Genomic DNA, 18,101 nt, shown 5'->3' with positions numbered 1-18,101 from the left:
GGATTTTGACCCAGTGACAGCGAAGGAACGGCAATATATTTCCAAGTCAGGATGTTGAGTGACTTGGAGGGGGGCTTCTAAGTGCTGGTATTCCCATATTTCTGCTGCCCTTGTGCTTCTAGATGGTAGTAGTTGTGGGTTTGGGAGGTGCTGTCTAGGGAGCCTTGTGTTCCCAAATACTTTCCCTCTTGTCCTTAAAGGTGGTGGAGATCACAGGTTTGGGAAGAACTGGTTAAGAAGCCTTGGTGAATTGCTGTTGTGCTTCCAGTAGATGGCACCTATGGTATACCAGTGGGGGAGGGTAGCAGTAGCCGATGGATGGTGGTGAGGGGATGTTCAGGGGGGTGGGATGGGGGTAGCAGTAGACAGGATTGGGGAGGGTGGGGGTGGGAACTGACCAGTTATATTTTGAGATTGGGTGGAGCACCCCACATTCAGTTAAATATGAGGGGACCTTCTTGCCAGTTAGTGCCATCTTGTGCTGTGCCAATTCAGCTTGCAGTGAATGAAGCACTGGAGTCATTCAAAATTTACCACGGGATCTGCAAGAAGCACGGGGCTCTAATTTAAATAACTTATTTCCCCCTTTAACTGTTGCAAGCATGCACTTCTGTCACCAACACAACTACCTTTTTCAATGTGGTGGGTGGTGCATTTCCAGCCATAAATATGCGTACACTTTCTGGCCGCAGTTTGCTAGTTAGCACCTGAAAAATGGGTACTATATGGCAAAATTCATGAATCATAATGGGGGCAGAGTTGAGGTTAATTTATTCTACATCTGGCCATATAACCAACTTGGGAAAACCTGACACTGGATACCTCAAAGTGGGAAGAGTTCGGTTCCCCACCATTAACATCCTTTCTACAAATATCTGACAGTTAATATAACATTGGATATCATCAATCCACCTGATAATGTGATGCACATCATTGCATTATTTTATTAACTTCTTAGTCTTATTAATCATAAAATAGATGATAAAAGCTTTCTGATTACCTCTGTAGATACATGCTCACTGAGGGCATCGTCATCAGAACAGGTTCTTCATCTGCTATTGCTTCATTTAGCACCACAGACTGCAAATGGTCTATTGTGTCCAATAACTTCTTTGAGATCACTCTTTGCTGAAAGGTAAAAATGTACCTTTAAAAAGTTGCACAGCACAATTCCTTCAACTTTTAATAGTGCTATGATTTAATTATGAAAAGTCTGAGCTCATTCCACAGTAAATTGTCTGATTATTACCGTGTCTGTAGCCAAATTGTCCTGTGCATCATTTTCTACTGAAGCTTCCAGAACATTGTTAACCACATTAAAGAGGATATTGGCTGCAATGGTTCGTTTCTCAGGGTCTTCATCATCCACAGCACTGAGAGTCAGCAATGATTTACCCATATTCAGAAGGGTTGAACTAGCTTCCAACTTAACAGGAGATAGGAAAGAAATGCAGATAGTTCAATATTCTGCCTTGGCATAATGCAGTGAACCAATCATTTAGATACATTTCCTCTCTTCAATTATGTTTTCAATCAGGAAAAGGTGTTAATAATTGAAGGTTTATGTCACTTTGGGGATGAATACCTCCAGATAGATTTTTCTATCTCTACCTTCTTGCTATGCGGTTGGTTAGTTTAGTTGGCTAGTGTGGGGTTCAGAACAGTGCCAGAAATATGGTTTTGATTGCTGTTCAGGCTGAGGTAGGCTCTGTAATCTGCCCCTTCACCCTGCCCCTGAGAGTGGAAGAGAGTGGCAAACCACCATTGGAAAAAACTGCTCAGGATGAAGTATCAGCAGAGTGAGCCAATAACCTGCCTTCAATCAGAGCACGCATGAATGAACGAACTTTCTTGCTACTAAATTGTTCAGCACAGAAAATTCCTGACAGAAGGCAACAGAACAAGAACAGTGAGGGTCATTGGGGGAAAAGTGGGAAGAGGTAGAATAACAATTAACATCTGAACATACAAATTGGGAGCACGAGTAAGCTACTCAGCCCCTCGAACCTGCTCCACCATTCAATAAGATCATGGCTGATCTGATTATGGCCTCAACTGCACATTCCACCTACCCCAATAAACTTTGACTCCCTTATTAGTCAAGAATCTATCTACCTCTGCCTTAAAAATATTCAATGGCCCTGTCTCCACTGCTTTCTGGGGAAGAGATTACTGGAGGTACCTGTGACGTAGAGGTGAGTTCGTCAGGCCTGTGGGTTAGCTGTTTTAAAACTTCTGAAACTTCAACAGCCTTGTGCAGTGATGAGACATCCACAACAGACAAGTTTGAAAGCATTGTTTCCCTCAACTTGGGGATGTTTTTGGTAGCAGGAAACAGAAACAGACACATTTTCATTATACTTCAGTGAGTTCTTCTTTGTACAATGAACATATAATTCTGTTAGCTGGGGAATTATTCAAACTTGAGCCAGCGTCTATGCTCGCTTAAATTAGATTGCTTGAACTGAGTTAGTTTAAGTGACATGGATTCTCGTTGAACTCTAGAGTTCAGACCCTTTTAGAAAGCAACTGAGATTTTGACATAAATGGCGAATGAGAGCAACTGTGATTCCTATGCAGCATAAAGCCCCAGGAAAAATTGAGGAAATTGATAGCCACAAGTTAGTTAAGTGACCTAAATAACAGAAATTACACACATATTAAAGTGTCATGGATCTATCAATAAATTCAAACCTAATTTTCATGTTATATTAATGTCAGGTGATCAAAATAACCAACAGAGCTTCCAGTGTTTAAAAGTTATTTGTCTAAATATTAAATTGGTAGCTGGGGAATATTGGGGTACAATATCATTAATTTAAGTTCCTTTTCAGAAATAAAGGCCATGATTATTGATACTTTATTCATTTGTACAATAGCCTTTTTAAAAAAAATAAGATCTGTTACCTGTTTTTTGTCTTCTGGGGCCAGTTTGCCCATAGCTCCTGCCCTGGCCTCTTGATTCAGTACAGAAGAGACAGACTCAAATAGTTGGATTAGTAAGGAATTGTTGGTTGTTGCACTTGATATATCCTCTAAATTTTCTGATAAGAGTGTTGCTAGATCCTTGTCATTACCACTGCTTGAGAACTCATGAACCTGTAATTGGAATGGGCCAGGGGTGGTGGTGGGGGGGGGGGGGGGGGGTGCAAAATTAAATGTAACAAGATTACCTTTGATATAGTTTATCCCTTTTTAAATTCATGATTCTTCTGTGACCCTAACCTGTTGTCAGCACACAACAACAATCACTGGATAGGAATGCGCTATTAGCATGAAGGAGTTAACCATTTTGAATTGGAGTTCAAATCCCACCATGGCAGTTTGAGAATTTGAATTCAATTTTTTTAAAAAGGCTTCATTTGGTGACACCACAACTGCAGAGGGCACCTTTCTGACCCATGCATTGTTGCAATGCCTGTATTAATGATATAGCCCATGTACCTTCAGATATCGCATACCACATGCTTTGCTTAACCTCCAATAATAGTCTTTCCCCATCCACATTACATTTATTATGTTTAATCTTCATTAATCTATATTGTTACAATTTTGAGGTTTACAAGATTATTATATTTTGGAATGATGCTTGGAGCTTTAAATTTAGGGTAAGTTAAGGGGGTAATGTGACCTTTTCTGCAGTCTGCCTGACAGTAAGCCTGGGTGATTTGATTGTTAGAGATCAAAAGAAGGCTTAGAGAACTGAGATGGAGAAGAAAGTGCAAACTTTTTTATGCTTGGAAACAATGGTAACAGTCTCTAAGTTGGCATTGAGTAGACTCTGAGTCTCCTAAAGTCCCTGAAGGGTGTTGTAGGTATAGGATTGTAAACAGTTGTGCTGCAAACTGTCTGATTAGTTCTAAGATGAAAGGGAGTTGGGGTCAAGAATAGTTAGTTATCATTTCTAATTCAAGGTTAATGTGTTTCATGTCGCCATGGGGAAGAGGATCGAAGAAGCTATTTTTGAGATCAGGTTACAGGCTTCCCTACAAATCAATGAATATCACAGACAGACAGCAGAGGTCCTGTGTGATCAGCAGAGAGAAAAGGCTGCTTGGCTTTGCGAGCCCCCGCAACCAGATATGGGAGGAAGATGGTCTCTAGCCAAAGAGACGCATTCTGCAGCCATCTAGGGATTCTGGAATGTTTGTTCTGGCATGGCCAGAGGGAAGGAGAATCACTGGAACAGGCCTTACTCTGGTGGTGGATTTAAGGAACTCTCCAAAAACTGAAGTAAGAACCTGGGCCAGCATCTTCTGGTCGGTGAGCGGGGGCAGGGCCCACTCGCCGACACGTAAAATAATGCGGGGATACGTCGGGCATGCGTCCTGATGTCACCCCGCATCATTAAGATTTTCAATTCAGCGGGCATGCAGCCGATTCGGCTGCGTGCCCACCGAACTGTCAATGACCTATTACGGCCATTAAAAAATCTAATTAACCTGATTGATGGACTTGCCCATCCAACCTTAAGGTTGTCAGGCAGGCCGGGAGTCCAGGCGGGCCTCGGAAAAAGCATGAAACCGCATCCACAGGCGGGATGAGGTTTCATGAGGGTATTTAAATTTTTATCAAATGCTTAAATAAAAGTTATGGACATGTCCCAACTCATGTGACAGTGTCACTTGAGGGGACATGGCAGGGAAATTTTTTATTACATTTATTTCAACTTTTGAATTGGAGCTGATCTCCCTGAGGCAGCGCTTTGCCTCAGCAAGATCTGTGCGCTCTTTTGCAAGAATGCTTGAAAGAGTGCACTCCCGACTGAGGGAATCCCTCCCACCCGCACGGGGAGCGCATAGCACTTCCTGGCGAATGTCACGCTGTGCAGGCCTTATTTGGCCCGCCCACCTAAAATGGCAGCACGCCCCCGATTGGGGGCGCCGATCAGAAGCCTGCCGGCCCATGCCCGCTCCCGAACTCACCCCACCCCCCCCAACCCCCCGCGACAGGGGAAAATGCTATCCCTGTAAATAGCCGCCCAAAGTTACTATTCAGCGAAGAAGGGATACGGGAACCCGTTGGAAGTTGGCAGCAACTGTGGACTGTTAGCTAAAAGCACTGTAATTCTGTGGGAAGTGCGATGGGTACTAAGCATAAAAAAGGAATGTTCCTCTCAGTAGCTGCCTTTCAAAACGAAAAATAGTGTTTCGCCATAATGTTTTCCCTCATTTGTTACAGTAAACATTTTAAACCATGAAATCTTGTCATGTCATTCTTTCAACTATCAACTAGAAGTTTGAATCTCTTTTTAAAAGTTAGAAGTCTCTATGAAGAGCATATCAATAGTTCGCAATAACAAAACATACTATTCTTAATACTCAATTATACACTTTCCAGTATATCATTACATTTTATACTTAATTCTCATAAACCTATAGCCCCAATAATATCCATTTCATCTTGGCCCGATTTTGTGGTCAGTGGTGAAGCAGAAGTAAGTGCCACTGATCATATTTTAAATTAGTTTCTTAGCTTTCTCATTGGCTGCAGCTGGAACTTGCTCACCTGGCTTCAGTGAGAATCCATCTGCAAGTGGGGAGGTCAATGGGCAAGGTGCAATGCCAATGAAACCATGCTCCCTTTGGCTTCATGAGCTGAAGACATGGCCCTTGAAGTCTACCTTCAGCTCCATGGCAGGTCAGGGTTAAGTGTTTTTAATCATTTTAAAATATTTTCTTTAATCTATTTTTAATTTTAGCTCCCCCCAGCACCCCTGCCTCTGTTCACCAAACCCCTAGTAATTCACCTTGGCACTCCCTGGCCCTCCCCACCCTGCCTGTCATCCCTGGCTCTTCTCCGACATCAGTGCGATGAAAGAGCCAAGAGTGCAAGTGAGGGGGGGATGTTAGGAGTGCAGGAGGGTGCAGGGAGTGTGGGGTGTGCGGTAGTGTTGGGGTTTCCAGTGATGTGGGAGTGTTTTGACTCTCCTGCTGAAAGGCTGCACTCCTGCCCAGGTTCTATGCCTGCTAAGAGCAGCCCTAAGTAAATCAGTGTAAATCTTGAGCTAAGTACTGGGCAAACAGCCCAAGATTACATGCTGAGCTAGCAGGACCAGCAGTGTGGGCTCCCCCAGAGCCCAGTCAGGCTCACCATAACTTCCAGATTCGAGTGTGAGTCTGTTCCCCAGAAGTTGCGGTTCTGTTGCAGCCCTAAATAGCTGCAAACCTCTCAGCGTTCACCACTACTTGGACTGCAAGATCTGAGCCCTTATTCTTTCCTCCTCAATTTACTGTCATTATAATTACTGATGCAAGCTGTTAAGAAACTTGCATTTAATGGAATATTCCAAATGTTTTGAAGCACTGTAAGTGATTAATGCCAGAATTGCCAGTGATATCCCAAGTAAACAAAAACCAGAATTTGCAAGGTGCTCCTAGATGAGGTTGGTCATTCAGCCCATTTTAAGACATTCTTCCAGCATCAAAAGCCACAGTTTTAACTCAGGGCGATACCTGAATGGGTGAGTGTATAGGTGGCAAAACCTTGGCAGAATGAGGCCTGGGAAATGTTAAGCCCCAGGCCTTGTCTGTAAGCCCTGCAGTCAGTTTCCCACCTGACACCAGTAGGAAGTGACATCTGCTATAAACCTTCCTTGTGAGATCCAGAGGAAGGTTAAAAACTACTAAACCCTTTGGGCGTCTTCAGTCCCAGAACCTCTACTCACTAAGTTGACCTGGTGGGAAAGCCACAATTGCTTCCCTGCTTAGGACCAAGACTAAAATAATGGTAATAATAACAATGATTGTCAATGCCACACAAATCTCCTCACTAGACTCTCTTAACACTGGGATAAACACTAACGAACCCTGAGGATTAACTTACTCACCCATTTCAAACTGGTTTGTGACTCATATGCAATAGAACTACTGAAAATAAAAAGATGAACGGTGAGTTCATATCAAAATTCATGATGGGACTGCAACCCCATGCAGTGAGAAAATGGATCTCTTCTGATAATGAGCAACCATTGAAGTAAATGGGATAAATTGAAATCAGCCCATCAAATCCTATCTTTTGTCTTCAGATATAAAACTGGAAAATGCTGGAAACTGGACTGGCAGCATCTGTGGAGAGAGAAGCAGCCTTAACGTTACCCGCCCATGGCCTTTTGTGAGAATTGGGAGTGTTTCCGGCATTTTCTGTTTTCATTTCAGATTTCCAGCATCTGCACTTCTGATGTGTATTAATAGAAGCTTCTATCTTATCTCTGACTTCCAGCAATTACGTTTTTCCCTTTTATTTCATCAGCATCTTCTGCTCTGTTTAGGTCCTAATTAGGTCCTTTCAGGAATTCATTATTCCAAGATAAGAAGGCACAGCAAACAACGTACCGTCACTGTAACAAGAATACTGGTAAAGGAGCCCGCACTGTTTCTGACAGTGACTGTGATATTCAACTGGTTATCATTCTTTGAGTCTCCCAGTGGTAGGTAAGTAGGTGGCAACATCGGCTGTGATCCACAGTGTAAAGGAATATCTGAAAAGACATCAAACACCTCATGACCTAGAATTCTCTGCCTGCATGGATAGAGGATGTAGATTCAAGAGTAAATTTCAAAAGGGAATTGGATAAATACTTGAAGGGGTGAAAAAAGCAGGGGAAAGAACAGGAGGCACACATATGTCCTCCTCATTTAAGATTTTATGAATCTACAATTAAGTTAATTCCTGTCTAGATTACCGACAAAATGAAATAAACCCCCATTTAAAACATACTTGTTAAATTCTGACACTACCATTAATATCCACATTGTTGAAAGATTCCACATATAAGTTTTTAAGTTATTGTTAGGCCACTATTCTTGCTAATTTGATAATCATTTTAAAATAATTTTCTCTCAATGCCATCGATTTAAAGGAAATTTAAATATGCTAACGCCCCAGCAAAGATTCCACAATTCAGCATCCATGTTTGATAGTTGCTGTCTACTTAGTTGCTATACTCAAAGAATCATTTTATTTTTCTGATTTTATGGGAGGGATTTTAACCCCCTTGAGGGTGGAATAAAAATAAAAATAAGGGCAACTCAACCCCAGCTCACCTCCAACCCACCCACATTCAGAACTAACAGAGCTGGGTCAGGAGTGGTCAGGGTGAGGTGACCAACTGCTCTCAGGAAGTAAGTTGGTCACTAAAATATTTTAGGGAGGCTCCTTGCCTCCATTTTTAAGTTTTATTTTGAATAACTGCAGGCTAGGTTTTCCAGGTCTCTGGAAACTCTGTAGCTGAAGGGAATTGAGAATGTCCAGATCTATCAGGTAAGTGCCTCGACAGCACTGCAGGAGTGCTGCCTTATAGCCCAACATACTTCCATGTTCGTCCACAGCGATAGGATCGCCACGATTGGTAGACTCCCATCCCTACGTTGCCTGACTCCCCATACCCTCTTGCAATGCCTGACTTTCCCTGCTTCCCCAGCATTTGATTTCCCTCACCAGCAAAGAATGGATGCTGGACTTATCTCTGATCCATTATCCAGCAGCTTTGCAATCAGACAGCCAACCAGCCTGGTGGGTGGGAAACCTACTTGAAAAACTTAAAACAGGGCCTGCTGCTAAACTAAGCAGGAATGACAGGAAATCTTTAATTCTAAATTCCCCATTCTCAACCCCCTCAACCTGTGCTCTCTTTCTGTGCTGGGACCAATGTCTTAAAGAAAAGGAACTCCAAAAATAATGTGTAAAACAGCATCTGGGATCCTCTTCATCAAAGGATGACTGTTTTCATTGTCGGCCATACATCCAACTCTCTAATGTATGATTGATATTCCAATGAAATATTTAAGAAAGAAATTAAGTCAAAAAAATTGTCAATAGTATAAAAATGAAGGTTGATAATCTATGATGTTTAGGCAATGATGTCAGCAGCGCATTTAATACATTATCATTACTATAAATTTCTCCCATTTTGTCTCATTGATTCCGGAAAACGGGCATGAGAATATTAATGGGCTCCTCATGTGACTTGCCTAACTGTAAATAGAAACAGAAATTGCTGAAAATACAAAGAAGCTTCATCAGTATCTGTAAAGGGAATAATGGATCAATATTTCAGATATAGACCCTTTGTCTATACCCAAAACATGAATCCTTCTTTTCTCTTTACCGATGTCAAGTGCATGCTCTGTGTTTTCAATGTTTATTCCAGAGTTTGCCTTTTTGTTTTTCTTTTAACATTAAGCTGCAATTGTTTCTTTCTAAGCAGAGATTCTCCTCAACTTACTTAATGCCTCATGTTCTTCTATGGTCACATAAACAAAGGAGAATAATCAGCTACCACTGCAATGAATGATGACATTCTCCCTCTCAAACTGGATAGAGATTTATCATTGAACATTTACCATTCCTACAATACTGGGTGTGGTGGAAAAAAGTTAATAATGTGTCTTGGAAGTTTTCTCTCAGGATACACTTTTGTAATTGCAATCTTCACTTCAGGTGGACCAAAGTCTAAATAAACCTAAAAACCCAAACTCATGTCGTAAATCCAACAACACTCTCTTGAGTCAAACAAGCATTACCTGGTTTTACAAAGAAACAGTATGTAAGGCCTGAAGAACTGCAGGATGAGTTAGAGCTGCAGGTGACAGTGCATTTGATGCTGAATTTTGTTGAGGCTGTTGATCCTTCTCTGGGAAAAACATTGCAGGATGGTACTGGTAGTGGAGGCATCATGCTAACAATGTAATCTTTGTATTTATAATCACCATTGTCACTTATCCCTAAAACAAAACACACAAGTTAACAAATATACAATTATATCTCACTCCTACTGTAGGTTCTAACAATATCAGTAAAAAGATTTTGTAAGCCTTGACCTTCACGAGTACTTTTTCTGCATGGCCTGAATTTTTCGGATAGTGGGTCTTGTTTCCCGCCATCTGAAGAGTTGGCGGGAAACACATTCCTGTTGACTCCAACTGCCCCGCAGCCAATTTACACTCCAACGAGCCCCTCGAACGTGACAGCGTTGCAGTGGACTGAAGAGGAAGTTCAAGAAGATGTCGGAGACAATGCCTGGGTAAGTTGAAGGGGTTCCCAGGGCGGGAAAGGTAGGGAAGGACTTGGGGGGGCGATTGGGGTCTCGGGCTGGGAAGGCCTGGAGGCCACCAGCCCTTAAGGGGGGAGCACCCGACTTCAGAAGGGGCTTCTGATGGAAGTGCCGCTCCATTCCCCCACTTCCCCCCCTGGATGTAACTTTGATGTATTTTGGGCTTCCCCCATGGAGGTTCAATCCTCCACCAGCCTAAAAATTGAGGCTGGGCGGGAAACGGCCTTTAAGTTGCCATTAATTGGCTACTTAAGGGCCTTAATTGGGCCAAGGGCAGGCTTCCTGTCCAAGGCCTTGCCCACCCCAGCGTAAAATTGCTGCGTGGTCAGGGCAGGTGGGAATTAGGAGGGAATCCTGACCCTTCAATTTCACACTCCCCTCGGCCTAGAGCATAAAATGCAGGCCCATGTCTGTCACCTTCAAACAATATCTCTCAAACACCAATGGGCTGAATAATACACTGGGGTGCTGAGGGCGGATTCCGCAATCGGGCGCGTCTTTGGAATGCACCCAATAAAATGTTAATTTCCAAGGCGGGTTTGAGTCCGTTACCCTGCCCAATTAGTGTTGGAGGGCGGGATGTCCGGCCTCCAAAGATGTTGACTGTTCCCCCGGAACGAGGTCACAGCCAATAGGTTGAAGGGCCCCTGGCATGGGACAGTGTCAGGGGACCCAGCATATGCAGGGTCGCTTCAAACACAGCACAATAATTTGTCATTCAGCAGTTTGCAGGCTTCTCAGGTGAGTGCATTTTATTTTGAGTTTTGCTGTCTCCAAACATTGGCACTGATCAGAGGTGGCATTCTTTTTTAACCTGAATAAGTTAACCACTTATATGCACGGAGGAGTTGTCTAGCTGTTGCGTGTTTCCTTCCAGAGATGTCTGTGCCATTGGAGTGAGGGGAGAGGCGGGAGAGAAGGGCCAAACCAGATCTTAGATTCAACGAGGATTTGCCTAGAGCCCTCCTATGTGTAGTGTCCGACCGATGTGAGCAGCTGATGCCTATCCTTTGTAGGAGGAGGAAGCCGAGCCAGACATGTGCAGTGTGGGAGGAGGTGGCCGAGGAAGTCAGCAGTATTGGGCTGGTCAGAAGGAAATGGTCCCAATGCCAGAAAAGGCTCAACTACCTAATGAGGGTGAGTAAGGCCTCAGTATGTGCAATCTTGTGCCAATGTGCTACATGAATGCAGGAGGAAAGTCAATTTTCCTGGAACTCATGATTCAACAAGGACATCTTTGACGACGGCATTCTGTATTTAAAGCTTTGGTCCATTTTTAGGGTGGGTGGTTGGCTGAATGAGCATGTTATGGATAAGCACAGTATCTAGGCTGGCACGCACTCAGCTAATAATGAACAGGCAGCAAGCCATAAAATAATCTGAAACTGTTAATGAATGCAGTCTTACATATCTTTTCAGCAGAATCGAAACCGCAATGCCCATCTCTCTCAGGTACTGTATGGCCCTGGGAGGTGGCCAGGAAGAAAATATAGCACTCAGCAGCTGAACAAAGGCCTGTAACTTATATGATTTTAAATTGGATAGTCTACTCATTCAAAGAAGCACTCCCAGCAGTAACAGATCTGCTAACTGCTGAGCTGAGACTCAAGGCTTAGCTGTAGCTTTTAAACCCACCCGAACAAGCTACCCCTTAAAAAAAATGGGATCAACACATGGCGTGATTCTGACTCTGAAGGCGTATTATAGCGTTGGCAACGTAATATGGCAGTCAATTGGGTCATTAACAACCTTAAATACACTATGAATTTACATTTACATAACACGGGTGGGGTTCTGACTTTTAAGCCCGCCCACCTGCCGTATTCCAGAAAACTGGCGTGATGATGTTGAGGACACGGCCCAACATCATCATGCACGATAATACATTTCCAGATGCGGGGAGCCCTCCCGATTTGGGAGCGTATAATTCTGCCCGATATCTCTCAACCTGTGACCAGACAATTAGGAATCAAACCCAGAAAGATCAGCCAATCGACCAAACTCAGGCGCACTTGTTTTTGACTGGGCACCTAACCAACATAGCCATCCTTTGACCAGTCATACGAGGCCAACCATTGCACGGTGTCAGTGCACGTGATTCATATTTTACACTGGAACAAAGCCAGGATTTTCCCTGTACTGTTGGGCAAATAGAATCATTGGTAATATACCATAACAGTGCACTGCTTCATAAAATCAAGAACAATTGTCAGGGCTGCCATCAAGACTTTTTTGCTGCTCTTAGGGTCTGTGCTACTAAGTGGTTAGCTAAAAGGAGGTTTAAGAAATATACATTTTCTACCTCGGGTAATTATTATTAATGTTTAAAGAAGACACTAGTGATGAGGAAAAGATTGCATTTTGGTGAAATTTAAAGGACGATTAAAGGAGAGCTACCCACAAGGAGACAAATATTCAGCAAGATTTTTGGAGACAATTCAACCCATCAGCAACCTTTGTCAAAGTTATTGGGACAGGGCATCAAAAACTGACAGAGCAAATTAAGCAAAAGGAAAACCTAGGTAAAAGGGAGGCTGTGGCACAGTGGTATTGTTACTGGACTAGTATTCCAGAGACTCAGGGTAATGCTCTGGGGATCCGGGTTTGAATCCCACCACGGCAGATGGTGAAATTTGAATGCAATTGAGAGTCTGATGATGACCATGAAACCATTGTCGATTGTTGTAAAAACCCATCTGGTTCACTAATGTCCTTTAGGGAAGAAAATCTGCCACTCTTACCTGGTCTGGTCTATAAGAATCAATGTGTCTTATGTGCCCTCTGAACAAGGGCAATTAGGGATGGGCAATAAATGCTGGCCTAGCCAGCGATGTCCACATCCCAGGAATGAGAAAAACCATGAGTCTGACTGAATGAGCAAGCCTGCCTCTTACTTCTGTTTTATGGCTGCTGAAGCCACAACAGCACTGTGGGCGCGTGAAAGGAACGTTGTCTTCTGTGCCATTCCACAGTGCCATTCCCATATACCTGCACTGTAGCCCCTCACCTCCTCTCTCCCACCACCCCCCCACCCCCCAAACCCCCCCCCCAAAGAGCTAAATTTCAGGTCAGGCTGACCATTACTATCTTTGCTCATGGCAGCTCTTTAATCTGGTATAATGGCATAGCTCTCAATCCTTGTGTCCACAAATCCAGACTTTGGAGTTGTGAATTAGGCCAGAGAATTTATTGCTATTCCTACTTGACCACTCTGGTAGGATTAACACCAGTTCTAAGCCAGTTAGAACAGATTTGGACAAATGTTATTTAAGTTGGTCTTCAAAACAACTGACTGTACAACAACATTACCTCTTATTTTGTGTAGTCCCCTTTAACGCTATATAATAATAACTCCATAGTAAACACTATAATAAAACATCCCAAAGCACTTCAAATGAACATTATACAAAGATTTGATCAAATTTTGACATAAGGCAATGTTAGGGCATCTGACCAAGAACTTGGTCAAAGTTTTGAGGAGCATCTTACAAGGAAAATAAACAGGTGGAGAGTTTAGGTAGGGAATTCCAGAGCTTAGGGCCTAGGCAGCTGGAAGTATGGCCACCAATGGTGCAGCGATTAAAATCAAGAGATCAGAGTTTGAGGAGTCCAGATATCTAGAAGGGTTGTGAGGAGAGTTGGAGGAAAGGCTGTAAGCTGATCAAAGTTACTTAAAAATCTAACCAACAGAGCAACAGAGCAGCAGCTGCTCAATAGCTCTGAGACTTACAGTGTAGTCCAGTGCAGAATTGTAGTCTTGATTTCCAGAGAAGTCCAGGAATTTGGAAACCAAATTTGAGAGAAGATCCAGGGCTCAGATAGAGCAGGCATGGTCTATGTTAACTTGTAGTTTGGACTAAAATGCACCCACTATTTGAGTCAGGGGAACTAACAGTGGAAGAGAGGAGACAGTAGGAGCAAAGGCAGTGGATGGCCAAGAATAGGGGTGCAGAATGAGGAGTTCCCTCGAGAGTTAACTGCTCAGAAGCCTTCTTGAAGTTTTGTAGGTCTTTTGGCTGATTCAATTTTGAACTGTTTGCTACGAATCAAATAATTATTCATTTCAACATTGTTCAAAAGCAGTACTGGTTGTTAAGGAGATTGACCTGACTTACCTACTGCCCTCACTTTGAAAACTGGAGCAAATTTAACCAGTTCCTCATTTCCCAAGACCAACACACTTGTGTTTTCCTTCATTAATGTCAATGATTCCTGAGCAATGTTTTGCTGTTTGATATTACAAGCAGAAGGCAGATTAATCTAAAATAGAAAATATATCTGTATGTTACTAGATTGTCAGAAGTAAAGTAATATTAATTGTGATATTTAAAATATTCTCTTTGTGCTAATTGTCATGATGATGTATCATGCGGAATATTAATCATTAGTTTCCTAAGCTGATGTAATGCCTTAGATTGTTATAAAAACAAAGAAACAGCTAGAACTGCAAAGACATTGCGTTTTAAAATGGCTGTAGTCAGCTACAAATTGGCCAAGTTTCTAGAAGCTTCTGAATGTGGATTACCAGAGGATATGTCTAGGTAGTTCCCTGATGGACTTCACATTGTCTGAACTCTCTGCAAAAAATAACGACAAAAGGCCACCAGACTCCATGATCCCAGAAAGTCCCAGGAACAAAGAAGGGCCAATAAACCTCAGTATGCAAGGCAGATGCTAAGGATCCCCAATCTGCTTTGATGACATCTTGATAGCTTTGACAATGGGAGATCAAAGCTCCTTCATTAATATGGATTGCCCCTAAACTGTGTGCCAATAGCAGCTGTCACACAACCGGAACCCCACTTATGAAAAGCTATGATTATAAGCTTGTCTGTTTGTTACAGCAGAATAGTTTGCAGAAAGCAGTAAAATCCAGAAAAACCATTGCAGAATGTAACATCATCTCTCTCTCCCTGCTATTCTCAAGTTCAGACCCTATCTCTGTTACATTTTGGAATACATCACAGTGATAGAGAACTTCAATTGAAAGGAACTTCAAGTGCCATAGCATCTCCTTTGGAAAAGACAGGTTACAGTTTAAAAGAGACTGCCTCTAGAAAAACAGCTAGCTTACATCGGCCACAACATCTGGAACTCCAAGGCCATCAAAGGAACCTCAGGACGTATATTTCTTTTTTTTTTACAGACTTTAACTCTTATCAGTTCCACCTCCTCTGCCCTGTAACTTGTTCTGTTTTTGCATGCTAGTAGGTGCATGTGTATGTTGTGGGGATCAGGAAGTGTTTTTACCTTTTATTAAGTCTTATACTTTTACCTGAGTGAGTTTTTAACAATAAAACTAACTCCTTGTTAACACAAGAAACCTGGCTGGCTTATTTTTTCTTATAGCTTTACATCAAATTCAATAATAAATTGAAAAATCACAACTTTAAAAAAAAAATCAAACTCTGTTTTTGCCAACCTCAGGAGTGAGGAAGAGGAATTTATTCACCTCTCCAGAATTGGTCATAACATAATATTTTTATAAATTAAGTAGTCTGCTTTTTTTTCCCTTTACCTGTTGTTTTGAAGGATTCACTCTATACCATTTATACTTGACTGGATTCTTGCAATCTTGACAATCGACAGTCAATGTAACATTTTCTAAGGGATCAACTGGATTGCAGTTGTTCTCACATCTAAAATATTGCACAAGATAATTCAGTTTCAATTTCAACTTAATGATTGCTATGTTTAGACAACCAAAGTTATTCCAACAAAATATTTATTTTTCACAGGAGCATAAACACCCTGGGACATTTCATTATGTGGAAGGTGCTTTACAAACATAAGCTTTCACATTATATTTTGGGGATATCAAATGTAGCTTCCTAATAAATAAGAAGTCATACATAGATGACACATATTTCCTACTTAGGGTCCCATCGCTAATAAATCAGCAGCTGAGATCTCATTGCTCAGGCTCTGCTACATACTTTGTTCCATCCCCTGGAATCCCCAAAGGACTTTTCTTCAACCAAGTCACTTAACCAGACTTGCCAATCTTGGTTCCTCAACCAAACGTTTTTACCCAATCGCTTCATTGTCTGCAATGAATACTGAACACATGCCCTTTTGAATATGAATTGGTCTGCAGTGAGGTAATATTCAGATAAAAACCCATTCTAGTCCAATTAGCTAATGTCTCCCTTTCAAAAACAATCTAATGTACATCTATAAAGAAATGTTTAAGCAGTTTGTCCCATCAATGTGGCTCCTATGCCATTTTAGACACCAAAAAAATTGGGGTGAATGTCAGTGATGAATAATGAGACTGTAAGCAGGAACAAGTCCATTTTAAAATATGTGATATCCTTTTATATTTCCCCCTGAGGTTTGCGTTGCTCTGGAGTCTGGAAAGGTGTGGGAGAATGGAGGTGTTTCAGAATTTCCTGGATAGAGTGAGAATTGTTACATTTGTTATCCAGTGGTAGTGGACTCCAAGTTTCTTGGAGGAGAGTCTGTGTCAGAATTGGTTGACAGTGGGTGTGGCTATTTCCTGGAGTTACCTCTGCCCTCATCAACAAATTTGAGTGGACTTCAAATTTATGTCATTTGACTTTGGGTGGGCAAAGTCCAAATCCAAATCTGATTATTGTCTCATCCTTAGTATAGCATGCACTCCACCACCATCTACTGGGATGATAAATACTTATAATGTCAGAGGACAAAATTACTTTATTCAAAAATTCAGCCAATAGTGGATCCTAAAATATTACAATCTCTGGGCTGATGTCACTAAACCCATTCTATTTAAATTACCTTAGCTTTGTTGCTCATGCCTGTGCTCATTACTATCACCATCTTTCCAGGGAAAAATATAGAGAAAATGCTTTATGGCCAGAAAACCCTTTGATGATTTCAACGAGAAACTATAAACTATAACCATAAAGCACCATGTCTAAAATGATATTCATTAATACTTTAGTATGAATTTAGTTCTAAAGTAAACAGGTGGTACAGGTCCTGGTGAGGATAACAAGATGTAGACTAGAACTGTGAGCCTCTAGTCTAAGTATGATTCAGGACGCACATCCTAGATGGTGACTATCTATTAGGAGGCTGGAATTTCTGTCATGGCAAGCATGGAAATTGTTAAAAGATAACAAACACAAAAATGTGCCAGGTAATATTATCCCTGGGTTCAGAACCACTCAATGACAATACATTTGGAATCTACGCTTAGAATTACGATTAAGCCAGATATATATTTATACAAAGTCTACAATACTAAGCATGTGATTGTATTACTGAAAATGGACTGCAGACTGCATGGAAATCTGCTATCATTTAGGCTGAGCAGCATATAAAAATGACCTAGCTCACTAACTAGCCATCCTGCACACAGTAATCTTCAATCCAAATGTTATTCACATACCTGATATTCATGCCCTTTTTGCTCCTCTTGGTGAAGATCAGACATTTCTCTGCTGTACTGTTCATTGTGCCAGGTTTACTTACAGTTAGTCTGATTGAGATGAAAGAATTAGGTGGAGGTAGGCAGGAAGGATGGATAGTCAGATCCTGATGAACTGTATCAATTTTGTTGTTCTGCACGCAGATGTCCCACAATGGCCAGCATACACCTTCAAAGACAAGAGAAAATATATAGAAAGTAATGAAATACCTTCTGCTTTTAATGTGTGAGTCAGCTGCAAGTTGTATTAGCAACTGAAAAGGTATTAGGGCTAATCTTAAAAAAAATACACTACAATCTGAGGTTGGCCGGAGACACTCACTGTAACCACCACCATTTTACATCACAAAGGTTATGCTGTCAGCTCATCAGTGTCAGTTCTAGCCCAGTTCTGTTGAAGGGTCATGAGGACTCGAAACGTCAACTCTTTTCTTCTCCGCTGATACCTCCAGACCTGCTGAGTTTTTCCAGGTAATTTTGTTTTTGTTTCAGTTCTAGCCTTAATGCCTGATTTACATGATACAAGTTTAACATCAGTGCAAAACGAAAATCACTTCTCATTAACACTTCAGCTGTACTGTTAAGGCGCCCTATTATAAATAATTACAGCCTGGGGTGTTTTGCTTTGGT

The 18,101-nt window shown here is 41.8% G+C and overlaps 1 protein-coding gene across 1 annotated transcript in view; it reads right to left on the bottom strand.

The window, feature by feature from the left end:
- pkd1l2a (polycystic kidney disease 1 like 2a) overlaps positions 1–18,101 on the bottom strand; it is a 127,476-nt gene that overhangs the window by 80,905 nt on the left and 28,470 nt on the right. Inside the window, exons 11-18 of the mRNA XM_078543021.1 lie at positions 15,573–15,693; positions 14,170–14,314; positions 9,525–9,725; positions 7,335–7,480; positions 2,908–3,099; positions 2,183–2,308; positions 1,250–1,426; positions 1,001–1,128 (exon numbers count right to left, since the gene is read on the bottom strand). Of these exons, the coding sequence (XP_078399147.1) occupies positions 1,001–1,128; positions 1,250–1,426; positions 2,183–2,308; positions 2,908–3,099; positions 7,335–7,480; positions 9,525–9,725; positions 14,170–14,314; positions 15,573–15,693 (1,236 nt within the window). The remainder of the gene's footprint in view (positions 1–1,000; positions 1,129–1,249; positions 1,427–2,182; positions 2,309–2,907; positions 3,100–7,334; positions 7,481–9,524; positions 9,726–14,169; positions 14,315–15,572; positions 15,694–18,101) is intronic.

This window comes from Cetorhinus maximus, chromosome 6 (assembly GCF_964194155.1).
Source record: "Cetorhinus maximus chromosome 6, sCetMax3.hap1.1, whole genome shotgun sequence".
In the NCBI taxonomy this organism is placed as follows: domain Eukaryota; kingdom Metazoa; phylum Chordata; class Chondrichthyes; order Lamniformes; family Cetorhinidae; genus Cetorhinus; species Cetorhinus maximus.
The sequence above is the reverse complement of the archived record's forward strand: the minus strand, read 5'-3'. Positions and strand labels throughout refer to the sequence as shown.